The sequence below is a fragment of the Myotis myotis genome, unplaced genomic scaffold, assembly GCF_014108235.1.
Source record: "Myotis myotis isolate mMyoMyo1 unplaced genomic scaffold, mMyoMyo1.p scaffold_m19_p_8, whole genome shotgun sequence".
In the NCBI taxonomy this organism is placed as follows: Eukaryota; Metazoa; Chordata; class Mammalia; order Chiroptera; family Vespertilionidae; genus Myotis; species Myotis myotis.
This window is the reverse complement of record NW_023416390.1, coordinates 85,354,262-85,370,046: the sequence shown is the minus strand read 5'-3', so window position 1 is coordinate 85,370,046 and position 15,785 is coordinate 85,354,262. Positions and strand designations below refer to the sequence as shown.

The window sequence follows — 15,785 nt, the reverse complement described above, 5'->3', positions numbered from 1 at the left end:
AAGCTATAAACTGGTTCTTCTCTTAATTCACAGGGCTGTTTTAAGTATTAAATGAGATTAATAAACGTGAAGCCTTAAGTAGGGTGTCAAGCACTTAGTAAATGCCAAATAGGTGTTTCCTGTTATTATTATCTGTATCTTGCACAGCAAAATCTCTCACAGCCTTCTTTAAATACTCCCTAATCAATCTCTGGTCCTCACGCTATGTCCCAAACTGCTCTTACAAGGCCACCAGGAGCTTACACATTTCTAACCAGGAATCCTCTAACATAGTTTTCGCTTGGCTTCAAAGACACACACGTGTCTTTGACAGTAAGGCTTTCTTTCTATATAAAATGCTACTTCTTCCTGGTGTCATTCCTGGTTCTTCTCCATCTTTCTAACCTCTGAATTGCTAAGTGTTCAGCTCCAAGGACCTCTTCCCTTCAATATCTACTAGGCATATTCCTGCAGTGCTCTCATCTCATCACTTTAAACATCCAATATAAGAAAAGCCCAGCAACCGAATGGCGGAACTACCAGAACGACCAGTTGCTATGATGTGCAATGACCACCAGGGGGCAGATGCTCAATGCAGGAGCTGCCCCCTGGTGGTCAGTGTGCTCCCACAGTGGGAGCGCCGCTCGGCTGATCGGGATGAGCGGTGCTCCCACAGTGGGCTAATCCCCGCAGACCACGTCCCCCACCCCACCAGTGCAGGAGCAGTGTGCTGAGCAGTAAGGAGTGAGCAGGTGGGCGGGCGGTAAGGAGCCAGGGATCCCAAACATCCCCCAAGGGGTTCTGGACTGTGAGAGGGTGCAGGCCAGGCTGAGAATCCCCCTGCCCCCAGTGCAAAAATCTCATGCACTGGGCCTTTAGTTACCTATAAGCTGAAGTTTCCCAAATGTTTATCTCTAGTCCAGACCTCTCCTCTGAACTCCAGTTCCACCTGTTGAACGGCATACCCTCCTTCATTTGGAATAAAAATCTTCTAAAATTTAGTATGTCCCAAACTAATTCCTATTCGCCCTCTGAAACTTGCTTCTCTCTCATCTTTCCCAACTTAGTGACGTACTCCATTTCTCTAATTACTTAGGCCAAAAACTTTGGAATTATTCCCAAATTCTTTTTCTCTCACACCTCATTACCAACACATCAGTAAATGCTGGCACTTCCATATTCAAAATATATACTGAATCTGACTACTTTTCACCACCCAGTAGCTACAACCACCATTATATTTCATGTGGATCTCTGGAACAGTTTCCAAGCTGGTCTGTTCCTTTAGTGCAGTGATGGCAAACCTTTTGAGCTCAGCGTGTCAGCATTTTGAAAAACCCTAACTTAACTCTGGTGCCGTGTCACATATAGAAATTTTTTGATATTTGCAACCATAGTAAAACAAAGATTTATATTTTCAATATTTATTTTATATATTTAAATGCCATTTAACAAAGAAAAATCAACCAAAAAAAAATGAGTTCGCGTATCACCTCTGACACGCTTATCATAGGTTCGCCATCACTGCTTTAGTGCCTTACAGAATACTCTCAAAACAGCAGTCATTATTGTCTCTTAAAAATGGCTTTGCTTATAATTAAAATCAAAGTCTTTAAAATGTGCTATAAAGTCCTGGTTTGCCTGACCTCATTGATACACTCCTAGCTTGCACTGCAGCAGCCATGCTGTTCTCTTTGCTGTTCCTTGATGTACACTATACCATGGCCTTTCATTGCAATTTTCTTTGCTTAGAACATTCTACGCCTAGATATCAGCATGACTCCTTCAGGTCTGTTTATCTTCTCAGTTAGGCCTTTCCTATCATGATACCCGTTTTTATTGTTTCAGTCCCCTTTCTCACCTTCATTTGTCTGCACTGCATTTATCACTATGTGATATATTACATATTTACTTAACTGCAAGAAAATCCTATAGTAAAATGCACAAGACTTTACACACATGAATTGACATACGTATATACACTTCTCTGTAACCACCACAAACCAACATATATATTTTCAAAATTCCAGAAGGCTCCCTCATTAGCCTCCCTGCTATTAATAGCCCTCCATAGGTGACTGCTATTCTGGCTTCTATCAGTATAAACAGGTATTTTGCCTGTAATTGAACTTTAGTTCCAAGGGACCATACACTATGTACTCTAATTACTCAATTATTTTTTTAGTCTGTCTTGTCCATGAGAATACAAGCGGCATGAGGGTTGGGTTATATCTACTTTACTCACTGCTGTTTCTACTATAACAGGACTTAGAACATAGAAGATGCTCAATAAATATTCAATGAATAATCAAAATAGCATCATTAAGCTTCCTTTCTTGAAACTTTGAAGGGCAAAAGTTATTCTTCAGTAATTATCTTCATCATTATTACAAACTAGAGGCCCAATGCATGAAATTCATGTAAGAGTAGGCCTTCCTTCCCCTGGCTGCCGGCACCGGCCTCCCCCTGGCACCCGAGACTCAAGCTTCCTTCTGGCCGCCAGCAGGCACGCGGGACCTGGGCTTCCCTCGCAGCCCTGGCTTAATCCAGAAGGTTTTCCAGAAGGATGTCCGGTCTAATTAGCAATTACGTTTTTATTATTATAGATAAGATATTCACAATTAAGCCTAAAACTTGGTAATTTGTTTTAGGATTTAGAGCATCCTATACCTAACTAAAAACCAAAAACCAAGCTTCTGTTATTACACTTACATTTGTATAACTAGAAATCAGTTTAAGTAAACACAGAGTTTACATTACGCTAACATCCTTACAAAACAGAGATTGAACTTGAGGATCCTTGGCATAGAGATATACTAGCTCTATAATGTTCATTTATTCTATGCTCACAGTCTAATATATACTGATTGATTTTCGGTATAGTGAGCCCTCAAACTATTAATTTAACAAGACTTTTAAATTTTTTATTTATTGATTGACTAGAGGCCCGGTGCATGAAATTTGTGCACTCGGGAGGAGGAGGGTTAGCCTGGCCTATGCCCTCTCGCAGTCTGGAACCCCTCGGGGGATGTCTACCTGCTGGCTTAGGTCCGCTCCCCAGGGGAACAGGCCTAAGCTGGCAGTCAGACATCCCCCCTGGCAGCCTGGGAGCCCTCGGAGGATGTGCAACTGACAGCTTAGGCATGCTCCCCACGGAGAGCGGGCCTAAGCCACAGTGGGACATTCTTAGCACTGCTGAGGAGGCAGGAGAGACTCCCGCCACTGCTGCTGTACTCGCAGCCCATCAACCCGTGTGGCTGAGGGGAGCTACCCCTATGGGAGCACACTGACCACCAGGGGGTAGCTCCTGCGTTGAGCGTCTGCCCCCTGGTAGTCAGTGCACGTCATAGCGACTGGTTGTTCTGCCGTTAGGATCAATTTGCATATTACCCTTTTATTATATGAGATTTGAGAGAGAAAGAGAGAAAGAGACAGACAGAGAGAGAAAGAGACACAATGATTTGTTGTTCCACTTATTTGTGCATTCATTGGTTCATTCCTGTATGTGTCCTGACTGGAGATCGAACTTGCAACCTTGGCATATGGGGACAACACTCTAACCCCATGGTTGGCAAAATGCGGCTCTCAAGCCACATGCGGCTCTTTGGCCCCTTGAATGTGGCTCTTCCTAAGCCTTAGGAGTACCCTAATTAAGTTAATAACAATGTACCTACCTATATAGTTTAATTTTAAAAAATTTGGCTCTCAAAAGAAATTTCAATTGTTGTACTGTTGATATTTGGCTCTGTTGACTGAGTTTGCCAACCACTGCTCTAACCAACTGATCTACCTAGCCAAGGCCAGCTAGGTAGTACTCCTGATAGTGCTTTTTCCATTTTAAAAGGTCAGAAATTCTTTACAAAAATTTAAAACACATGATCTTTGGTATTGATATATTCAAGTTATTTTTTATTTTCAAGATTACTTTGCTATCCATATATCATCAACCAATCCTAACCACCAACTTAGGGGTAACTAATTATTATTCTTTCTAGATGAGTGTCTGAGAGAAAGCACAGAGTGTTGGGTAGAAATAATGATAGTATTTGTACCCATGGTTTATTTAGAAGTATGTTTCTTAATTTCCAAATATTTGGAGAATTTTAAAAAAATTATCTTTATTGTTGAAAATATTACAGATGTGCCCTCTTTTCTTTTTCCCCCATTGACCCCCTCTCCTCACACCTGCCCCTCCCCAGCCTTCACTACACTATTGTCTGTGTCCATGGGATATGCATATATGCATATAAGTTCCCGAGTTCATCTCTCCTCCCCCAACCTTCCCACCCCACCTCCCTTCCTCTAAGATTTGTCAGTCTGTCCATGCTTCTATGTCTCTGGATCTATTTTGTTCATCAGTTTATTTTGTTCATTAGATTATTTGGAGAATTGTTAAAGTTATCTTTTTGTCACTGTTTTTAGCTCAACTGCATTGTGCTCAGAAATTATGCATACTCTGAAGTTGTTGGGGATAGTAATCTACATAGAAGTCAAGTTTGCTGACTGTAATTTTAAAACCTTCTATATCTTGCTTATTTTCAGAATGTTTTATCAGTGACTGAACAATGAATATTAGAATCCATCACTTCCTTTTGAAATACATTGTTAAGACAATAAAAGGGCAAACCAAAGAGTGGGAGAAAACATCTGCAAATCATATACCCAACAAAAAACATATATCTAGAATACATAAAGAGCTCTCAAAACACAAGAGCAAGAAAAGAAACAACCAAATTAGACAATGGGCAAAACACCAGAAGAGACATTTATCAGAGAAAGTAGGATGTGCAACATCATTAGTCATCAGGGAAATGCAAAATAGAACCATGATGAGATAAAACACACCTATTAGAAAATCTTAAGAAACAAAACAAACAGTACCACATGCTAAAAAGGGTGTGAAACAACTAGAACCTGCAAATACTGCTGATGGGGAAACAAAGTGGTGCAATCATTCTAGAAGATAGATTGGCAATTTCACATAAAGCTAAATATGCACGTACCATATGACCCGGCAATCCCACTCTGTGGTTTTTACCCTACAGAAATAAAAACTTAAATTCGTACAAAAACTTGTAAATAAGTGTTTGCAGTAGGTCTATTTATAAAAAAAAATGCTGGAAACAATCCAGATGTCCTTCAGTGGGTAACTGAATAAACAAACCACAGTATATCTAGACAATGGAATAATATTCAACAATAAAAAGAATGAACTATTGATACACATAATAACTTCAAAAATCTCAAATTCATTACTGAAAGTAAAAGAAGCCAGTCTCAAAACGTAATATACAGAATTCCATTTACAAGACATTTTAGAAAAGACAAAACTAGGGTCCAAAAATAGAGTCCGAAAATAGGTGTAAGTAGAAGGCTGGACTACAATGGGGCAGTGTGAGTGAGACTTTTTTTGGGTGATGGAACTGTTCTGTATTCTGATTGCAGTAGTAGTTACATGAATCTATACATGTGTTAAAACTCATACAACTGAACACCCCCCGCCCCCACCGAAAAACACCAACTATTTAGAATATGTTTAACAGTAAACCAAAACATCCCCCTGCTTCATCTCTCCTAATCATTTTTATTTTCCTTTTTATCCTGAAGTTGTCATTCATTCTTTACTTTTATATCCTCTTCCCTTATTCATTTAATCTTCTAGACATACCAACAGTTTTCATTGTGTGAAATATTCCATGTTCTCCAGTTATTTCAGGAATTCATTCATGCTGACAGCTCTACAGTGAAAACCACTCTCTTTGCTAGTCTTACTCATTCCTCTGGCTTCAGTAAATTATTTCTTCTCAGAAGGCTTCCCTAACTCTGCTCCCAGGTTGGATTAGATATTCCTGCCAGATGACCCATGGCAATCTGTACTTTCCCCTTCGTGGCCCCACATATTTAACTGTTAATTCATGTTCCATTTTTTTCTCCCTCACTATACTGTGAGCTCCAAGAGGGCAAGGCTAATTGATGTTTTGTTCACTAAGTAATCCTTAGTGCCAACACTGCAAGGTACATAACAGAGCCACCACAATGAATGCACTAAGACTTACACACTTTTGCTTCTGATAGTCAATTAAAACTTAAGTATTCTATTTATGTATCCTCTCCCCTCTACTTTTATGTTCCTGATGCCACAAAATTTCCCTTCATGTCACTTAACATTTGTACATTTTCTTCTTAAGCTTTTTATATCCACACTCAACAGAAACAACCTTTCCTGGCTTTTTTTTTGCCTGTACAAAATATGTTTCTGGATAACTCTGACCATTTAAAATTTAAATTACTTTAATCCAGTACTCTACATTTAAGACTTTCTGAGAGTTTTACAATCTAATAATTTGAATAACAAAATATCTTACCTTAAATTAATAAATAACATGGTTATTTACGTGTAAAATCCAGCCATGTCGCTTAAAAAAGTACAGTACAAAGCTTTTGCAGAGCAAAAGATATCGCCAACAAAACAAAGAGGCATTCAACCAAATGGGAGATATTTACAAAGCTCCGACAAGGGATTAAAATCCAAAAAGAATTCAACACTAAACAAACAATCCAATTAAAAAATAGGCAGAAGACCTGAACAGACATCTCTACCAAGACATACAAATGGCAACAGACATATGAAAAGATGCTCAACTTCACTATTAGGGAAATGCAAATCAAAACGATAACGATATACCACCTCACACCTGTTAGAATGGCTAGTGTTAATAAGACAGGTAATAACAAGTGGTGGAAAAGTTGTGGAGGAAAAAAGAACCCTCATTCATTGCTGGTGGGAATGTAAACTGGTATAGACACCATGGAAAACAGTATGGCGGTTCCTAAAAAAATTAAGAATAGAGTTACCACACCCTGGCTGGGTGGCTCAGTTGATTGGAGCATCATCCTGTACATAGAAAGTTGGTGGGTTCAGTCCCAATGGGGTACATACAGGAGGCAACCAATCAATGTTTCTCTCTCGTTCCCTTCCCCTCTCTAAAAATCAAAAAAAACAAATCCTCTGGTAAGGATTAAAAAATACAACACAGTTAGCATACACCCAGCCATTCCTGTTCTGCTTAGCTACCCGAAAAATTTGAAAACATTTATTAGCAAAGATATATATACCTCCTATATTCACTGCAGCATTATTCACAGTGGCCAAGACATGGAAACACCAAAGTGTCCTTCAATAGAGGATTGCATAAAGAAGATGTGGTACATATATACAATGGAATACTGTATTACTAAACCATAGGAAAAAAATTATATACTGTTATTTGCAACAACATGAATGAACCTTGAGAATATTACGCTAACTGAAATAAGTCAGTCAGAAAAAGCTAAGAACCATATGATTTCACTCATATGTGCGATATAAAACTGAAACTCATAGACACAGACAATAGGTACAGACAAAAGTACGGTGGTTACCAAAGGGAAGACAATAGGGGGTAGTAAAGGGTAAAGGGGCCAAATATATAGTGATGAAAGATGATTTGGCTTTGGGTGTTGGGTACACAATGCAATATACAGATTATGTTGTATCATAGAAATGTACACTTGAAACCTATATAATCTTATTAACCAATGTCACCCCAATAAATTTAATTAAGAAAAATAAAAAAAGGTAGTGTAACACTCTTTGTATTTCCTTGATAGCAGTTAGAGATAACAGATAGCAGTCAAAACTACCTTTACAAAACTGATAAGAGCCTTGTGTGGTTCAGTGGTTTTGGTGTCCTGTGCACCAAGAAGTTGCCGGTTCCATTCCTGGGCAAGGGCACATGCACGAGTTGCGAGTTGCGGGATGGAGCCCCGGTAAGGGGTGTGTAGGAGGTAGCCGATCCATGTTGCACTCTCACACTCGCTTTTCTCTCTCTCCCTCCCTCTATCTCTAAAAATCAATAAACTAAAAAAAAAAGAGAGAGAGAGAGAAAACTGATGACTAAAATGACTGAACGTAGTGGTCTTCTTATTGTTAACCACAGTTTTGTTCACATATTAAATTTCCACTGGTTTTAAACTTTATTAAAATAAAAAACAAAATTTAGTTACACAAATACTGACCACTATGTTACATTTTAGAGAATCATGTTCAAAGGTAATAGCTTCCAAATAGGGAGTGAGGGTGCCAGGGGCAAATTTTAAAGAAAAAAGTTCAAGAGAGACTGTGGCAACCACGCCAGAGTCCTGTTATCAGTATGCCAAGGCTGCTCTGATCATGGGAACCCTAATCAGAATGGCCAAGGATTAAGCAGGTGCAAGGCCACAGCGGTCTCCCAGTACGCTGTGCCCTTCTGTAACCCAAATGACTGATATCACTGTTGGAAACTAGCCATCTTTGTCTCTGGAGTAATATTCAGATTACTGACTAGCTAGGCTGCTGGAGTGTGAAGAATTGTGCTGGAGAGATGGAGCTGGGAAAGAAGCTTGGAGGTAGTTACTATGTGAGGCTACAGAGACCAGTGTGCTGGGCAGGAAAGACAGGAGAAGCTGCTGAACCAGAGAGGCTAGAGAAGCTGCTGAGGCAGAGAGCTTAGGCACCACTATGATGTGAAGTGCTGAGTCTAGGGCAGTGATGGCGAACCTATGACACATGTGTCAGGGGTGACACGCGAACTCATTTTGGGTGACACACATCGACAGAGACAAAAAATTGCATAATTCAAATATTTGTCTCTCGCAACGGCCAGAGTTGGGCATCACTCGAGTAATATTATTACTCATGTTACTCATGATCAATAATGCAATTCTAAAACCGGATATAAACATGTACATCGGTGTTGCATAGCAAAGACACATAGTGAAAACATCCAAGATACATTGTTCCAATATTGACATTAATATGAAAAGGTTTAGAATTGCACTATAAAGAGATTAATCTTTACTCATGACATTTTATTTTTACTCGAGTGACAAAATGCCCAATTCTGGAAATGGCCTCGTTATTGCCAGTATGTGCCTCGGGTAAGCTTCCCGTGCGTTGGGGTGCATTCAGCAAACGGACGCACTTGATTGCCATGTTCGTTAGGAAACAGGAGTGAGAGGGTTAGAAGAAAAATATATACAGTGCAACAGTGCTCGACAAGACATTCTGCGTGTCAGATAATTGATTACAGTACCATATATTTGTTGGTTATACATACTACCTTTGAATTGTTTTGCACCAGGAGTCAGTGCAACAACACTGCAAAAAGTTAATAGGTAAGAAACCTATCAACCTTTTATAAAAAATGCCGTGATTTCTATTTATTTATTTTTGCAGCCTTGGGATGGAGAATCAAAAAAATAAAAAAGCAAGATTGAATGATAAAGGAAGTGGAAGTAGCAGTAGCCGACCTTTTAAGACATATGGACCGAGATGTACGGGATTGTCGACAGAAACAACAGATCATTGTGCATACTGTGTAATGAAATGGTAGTAAGCAGAACGTGGAATGTAAAGAGACACTTTAAAACTAATCATTGTCAGCTCTTGAAAAAAAGTATCGATGAAAGGAAGGAATACATTTCTAGGCAGCTACACCTCTATAAAAGCCAATCTAATTCCATCATTAAATTTGTAAGATGCTTTACAAATTTAACATCAGCAAGTTACTGTATTGCTCACTCCATAGCTCAGCATGGAAAAGCCCTCAGTGATGGAGAATTTATTAAGGAAACATTTCTAAGATGTGCACCAGCTCTATTTCACGATATGAAAAATAAAGATATTATTAAAAGAATTTCTGAGTTACCACTCAGTAGAAATACTATCAAAGACAGAATAGATCTTTACAAAAACGTACATCAATTAAAAAAAGACTTAAATAGTTGTAAATATTTTTTGATTTCTCTTGATGAAACTACTGATGTCACATCAAATGTTTGGTTGGCCATTATTGCTAGATATTCTGATGGTCTCACAGTGAGAGAAGAGTTGATAAAGTTAGAATCAGTGCCAATAAGTACATCAGGAAACGAAATATGTAAGGTTGTTATAAAAACATTCAGTGACCTAAACATTGATATCTCTAAAATTGTGTCAGTCAATGGCAGATGGGGCACCAAATATGGTGGGAAAAAATGTGGGATTCCTGAAATTGTTTATGGAAGCAATTAGACATCCACTTGTACCTTTTCATTGCATTATCCATCAGGAGGTGTTGTGTGCCAAATCGGGATTCTCAGAATTGAATGATTTAATGTCAGTTGTAACAAAAATTGTGAATGTTATAGCTTCTCGACCCCTTTACAAGCGAGAATTTTCTGCACTTTTACAGGAAGTTGATTCAACCTACAGTGGACTACTGATGTTCAATAATGTGAGATGGCTGAGTCGAGGTAAAGTACTTGAGCGATTTGTGGAGTGCTTTGAAGAAATTACGGTATTTATTGAGAAGAAGGATCTCAGATCAATGATCATAAGTGGGTCAGCAATTTGATGTTTTTTACAGATCTCTCTATTCATATGAATGAACTGAACTTAAAATTACAAGGTTTTGGCAAAAGTATTGACGTTATGTTTGGATACATCAAATCTTTTGAAAGCAAACTAAAATTTTCAAGCGAGATGTTGAAACTAAAACTTTTAAGTATTTTCCTCAGATAAAAAAGTATTTCGAGAAGGCCACTACAATGAGTGTAATGGAGTCCATACTTATGGACCAGAATATAGTAAACTCATTATTTGAACAGTTCAGTGAAAGATTTGACCAATTTAGGAGCCTAGAACAGACCATTAAAATAATTAAGTATCTGGATGTAGTTGTTTACAGTACTTTGGAATTAAAGGATTTCCAATGGATGCAAATTGACGATTTAGAGATGCAACTTGCAGATTTTCAAGGTAGCATTTGGACTCATGTGTTTGTCGACTTAAGGTCGAAACTTGAAAATCTGGAACGAAATCATTTGAATAATGAAGAAGAGTGCAACTACGAACAAGAAATTTTGAGTGCTTGGAACAGAGTACCTGACACTTTTAGCGACATAAAAAATCTAGCAATGACTTTGCTAACAATTTTTTCATCAACATATTTTTGTGAGACTTTGTTCTCAGTATTAAATAATATTAAAACGAACAAAAGAAACTGGCTAACAGATGAAGTTAGTAGCGCTTGCTTGGCCTTGAAGTTCACCAAGTATGAACCTACAATCAAGAATTAGCAAACTTCAGCACCAAAAAAGTCACTAATTTCTAGTTTTCATACCATTTGATTATCATTGTTTTTATTATTTTTTCCTAAATGTACATTGTTTTTCTGTTTTTGTTCATTTTATACATATTTTTTGGTTGATTTTTCTTCGTTAAATGGCATTTAAATATATAAAATATATATCAAAAATATAAATCTTTTTTTTACTATGGTTGCAACTATTAAAAAAAAATTATGAATATTTCTATATGTGACACGGCACCAAAGTTAAGTTAGGGGTTTTCAAAATTTTGACATGCCGAGCTCAAAAGGTTCGCCATCACTGGTCTAGGGGCCAGTGTGCAACTGCTCAGATAATGACTGTGGGTACAGAGACTATTAGAGGTGCAACTATGTGCAACTAAAGGTATCTATTTACCACCCATGTATGGCTGCCTGATTGAGATACTGTTATGAAGGACTGTCTTGTCTAATGGCTTATGGCCACTGGCTTCTGCAATATAAACTCATTCTTACACACCCACAACCTCTCATGGCTTCTCTAAGACCTGATGTCCAAGGAGGTCCAGCCCTAGGCAGAGGTGGTCGGACCCAACAACTGCATCTAGTGGATGGAAGAAGATAAAGGAGGAACCTGGGCTCAAGTTCCCAATAGTTTGTACAGTGGGCAGGGTTCGAGAAGGAACCTGCCCTGGCATAGTGGGGAAGAATTTAGAAGAATATATGGATTCAGAGCAACTCAGAGCACCAGAGCTGAGCAGTGCTCTTGCTGTCTATGACAGAAACTTACACATTTTAAATGGTGTTACACAGATTTGCAAATCACAGACACTAAGAATGATCAGATATAGTAACGTTAGGAAAGCAAATTATTCTGTTTTTAAAAAAATATTTTTTAAAATTGGTATCAGGGAGTAATGGGGGGAGAGGGAGGGAGAGAAAGAGAGGAACATCAATGATGAGAGAATCAGCTGCCTCTTGTATGCACCCCAATGGGGGTCAAGCCCACAATCCAGGCATGTGCCCTGACCAGGAATTGAACTGTGACCTCCTGGTTCATAGGTCAACGCTCAATCACTGAGCCATGATGGCTAGGCTCATTGTATTTTTAAAGGAGAGACTGACATAAGCTTTGTGAAATATAAGACTTAGTGCTCCTCTCAGAACATAACCAGGTGAGGCTCTAAAAAATAAAACCATTATATGAAGTAGAACTTTGAATTCTCAAACCACTGTTTGTCTGTGTACATCTATAAATTAAAATAAATTCAAAATAACTAAACAAAACTTATCGCCCTTTCAGGCTGCTATTCTTATTAGGCTCAGCAATTTGTCCCAAGAGAATGTAAAACCTATCACCAACATAACCGATGATTACCTATATATTCCCACTTTTCACTGGTTACAGATAATAGCTGTACTCCAGTTACTTCTACAGAAATACAACCTCTTGATAAAATATGAGAAGGAATCCAGGTGTACTAAGAATAGCCACTCACAAATATCCTTATAGCAGGAGGATATAGTCTTTTGGAAACAGCTACATTTGACTCAATTAAAAAAAAGAGTGCTGTGGGGAAGCTAGTGATCATAATTCCACCTTTTTAAAAAAGATTTTTAAATGATTTTTTAATTGATTTTTTTAGAGCGAAGAGGAGAGGGAGAGAGAAACATCCATTGGCTGCCTCCTGCATGCCCCCTACTGGGGGAGGAACCCACAATCCAGGCATGTGCCCTGACTGGGCATCGAACTGCTCAACCAACTGAGCAACACCAGCCAGTTAATGAAGGGATTGGGGGGAAGGGGACAGCCAAAAGATATTAATATGCTTCATTTGTGCTTTAGAAATAAAAATGTTTAACATCACTAAATGATGAAAGTAAAATAAGTGTGGTGAAAGCATCTTTTATGATAATGCTTATCAAAAAAAGTTAAATATATAAAAAACTACTTTTCCTATAACTTAAATCTTTATTTTTAAAATAAAAATTCTAAAGGTACCGTCTCCTATGCTCTGCAGAAATTATCATGATTACATAAATCACTTCCTTGAAGAAAAATAACATCAAAAATCTACTTCAACCATTTTCATTAGGTATTGAATCTTACGGGAGTGTGAAAATACTTACACTTAAAGGAAATTTTCAGTGTAACTATACTGGCAGCACTTACTAGTTGCTACATTTGTTACCTAATGCTATTAGGCATTACTATGTCAATAGAGCCTAACTCATCAATATCAAAGTAAGATTTCTTCACTTACCCTTGCATAGTGGAATTCAACTCCATAGAGTTCTAAGGTACGTGCTGTGTTCAGGTAATTAAATTCTGCTTCTGCAGGAGATAAGCCTCTGTAAAGACATCATTAGGTTAAAAATTAAATCAATCACAAATATGGCAAAAGTGAAAAGGCTATTTATCTGGACATTTTTCAGCATCCTAATTAAATCTTTTACAAAACACCATGCATGACCACTCCTCTGAGTTATGTACAGTAACATCTAACTTATCTGGAGGGTACATTTTCAGTAACACAAATTATTATTTTGTACAATATTTTCTTATTTTTGAAAAATATAAGAATCATTAAGTTTTAAAAGTTCACAGCTGCTCCTTTGGCTGTTAGAAAGTCACTCATTCCCAGACATAACTTAGTGTGTTTGTATACATCTGCATTTAAATTACACAGACTGCTTCTGAAACACATAGATTCTGAGACAAACCCTTGGGCAGTGTTTCTCAGAGAATGGTGCACAGACAGGCATTGATTCATAACAAATATAGAAACTGAGAGAATCAGAGTTTTATAGAATTTTGGTGGAGTAATTTCATGTCTGTTGAATCTAACAAAAAAATGGCTTGTAATTTTTTGTCTTTATGTCTCCACTTTAATTTTCTATTAATTCATTTTTATTATATACTATAGGCCCAATGCACGAAATTCATGCAAGAGTAGGCCTTCCTCCCCCTGGCTGCTGGCACCGGCTTCCCACCAGCACCCGGGACCCGGGCAGCCCCAGCTTCGTCCGGAAGGTCGCCTGGAAGAACGTCCGGTCTAATTAGCATATTATGCTTTTATTATTATAGAAGATTTTAGAAGTATTGTTCCATGACAGAGTAGAGAAAAATTAGTCTTTCACAACAGATAGTAAACATCCCCTGTGATTCTTATAAACACAAGTTTTAGAACTATAATTTTAAATGCCTTTAAAAACTGACTTACCTCTATATTATATATATTGTTCTAACAACCTTAGTTATCTGTTGTTATCAGACTACAGCAGAGCAAGAGCAGCAAATTACAAAAACAAAGATATAAGCCTATCATTCACTACTGATACTAAAAAAAACCCCAACAGCTTGCCAATTTATGATAAAAATGAGATTCCTCAAAAAGAGCAGATATATTTCAGATCGGTCTACAATTCAATTAAGCTAAATATTCTATCTTTCCCACACCATCCCCAGTTAAACTAGATGATTCTATTTTTTTCTTTGTTTAAAGAGTTGAAGAATCATTTCTTTAAACCAAACAGAAATATATAATTAATACCTTGTTAAATGTATAATCTTTTTCCTTGCAGGGGACTTTTCATTATTGGTAAATTTTTTATAAATTGGGTTTATCTTCAAATCCTTGATTTGGATATGCTATGTATAGAACTTTCATTATAAATGACATTTACTTTTAGACCAAAATAGCTCCCTTACCACATTAGGCCAGTCTTAAAATTCTCATTCAGGAGTCTTATTTTAGATTAGGGTCCGCAAACTTTTACTGGAGAGAGCTGGCTTTCAGGCCCTATGGTCTCTGTTGCAACTACTAAACACTGCTGTTATGTGAAAGCAACCACAGACAACATGTAGACGAATGAGGGAATCTGTGTTCCAGTAAGTGCTCATTTATGGACACAAATTAGGATTTCTCAATATGTCATGTGCCACAAAATGTTATTATTTAAAAATGTTTTTCCCAACCATTTAAACCATACAAACCATTCTTATCCCATGGGACATAAAAAATAGGCAGTGGGCTATAGTTTGCCAATGTGTATTGAATAAATAAGGCCATTACCAAATAAATTTTCTTTAATAGTCAGAGCTAACTCTGACTGGTGTGACTAAGTTGGTTGGAGCATCATTCTATACACTGAAAGGTCTTGCACATCATCCCAGTCAGGGCACATACCTAGGTTGTGAGTTTGATCTCCAGTTGGGGCATGTATGAGAGGCAACCAATCGACATTTCTCTCTCACATCAATGTTTCTCTCGCTCTCTCTTTCTCCCTCTCTCTCTAAGAATCAATTAAATAAAATGATAATAATAATTACTATTAGAAAAAAATAATAAATATAATAATAACTAATATTTCTTCAGTGCTTACTATGTGCTAGGCGCTGTCTTGAATACCTTATGTATAAACTTACTTAATCCCTACAATAACTTCAGAGGTAGGTAACTTTTATTATTCCCAATTTACATATGAGGAAACAGAGACATAGAACCATCTGGCTAAGGTTACATGATAGTATGTAACCTTACCAGAATTCCAATCCAGACATTCTGGCTTGAGTTCACACTCAGCCAATATGCAACACCACCTTAACTTCTACATGAGTAATTTGAATGGTATGTTAAAGCAAAACTGATCTCTGACCCAATTAACAATATTACC

General features: G+C 37.7%; 1 protein-coding gene across 10 annotated transcripts in view; it reads right to left on the bottom strand.

Annotated features, from left to right (window-relative positions):
* PTPN4 (protein tyrosine phosphatase non-receptor type 4) overlaps positions 1-15,785 on the bottom strand; it is a 239,265-nt gene that overhangs the window by 127,869 nt on the left and 95,611 nt on the right. For 9 of the 10 annotated variants that reach the window (XM_036319444.1, XM_036319448.1, XM_036319446.1 and 6 more), the window contains one exon: positions 13,373-13,460. In XM_036319444.1, the coding sequence (XP_036175337.1) occupies positions 13,373-13,460 (88 nt within the window). Of the gene's footprint in view, positions 1-7,662; positions 7,880-13,372; positions 13,461-15,785 lie in introns of all 10 variants that reach the window. The other variant, XM_036319451.1, reaches the window with a different exon arrangement.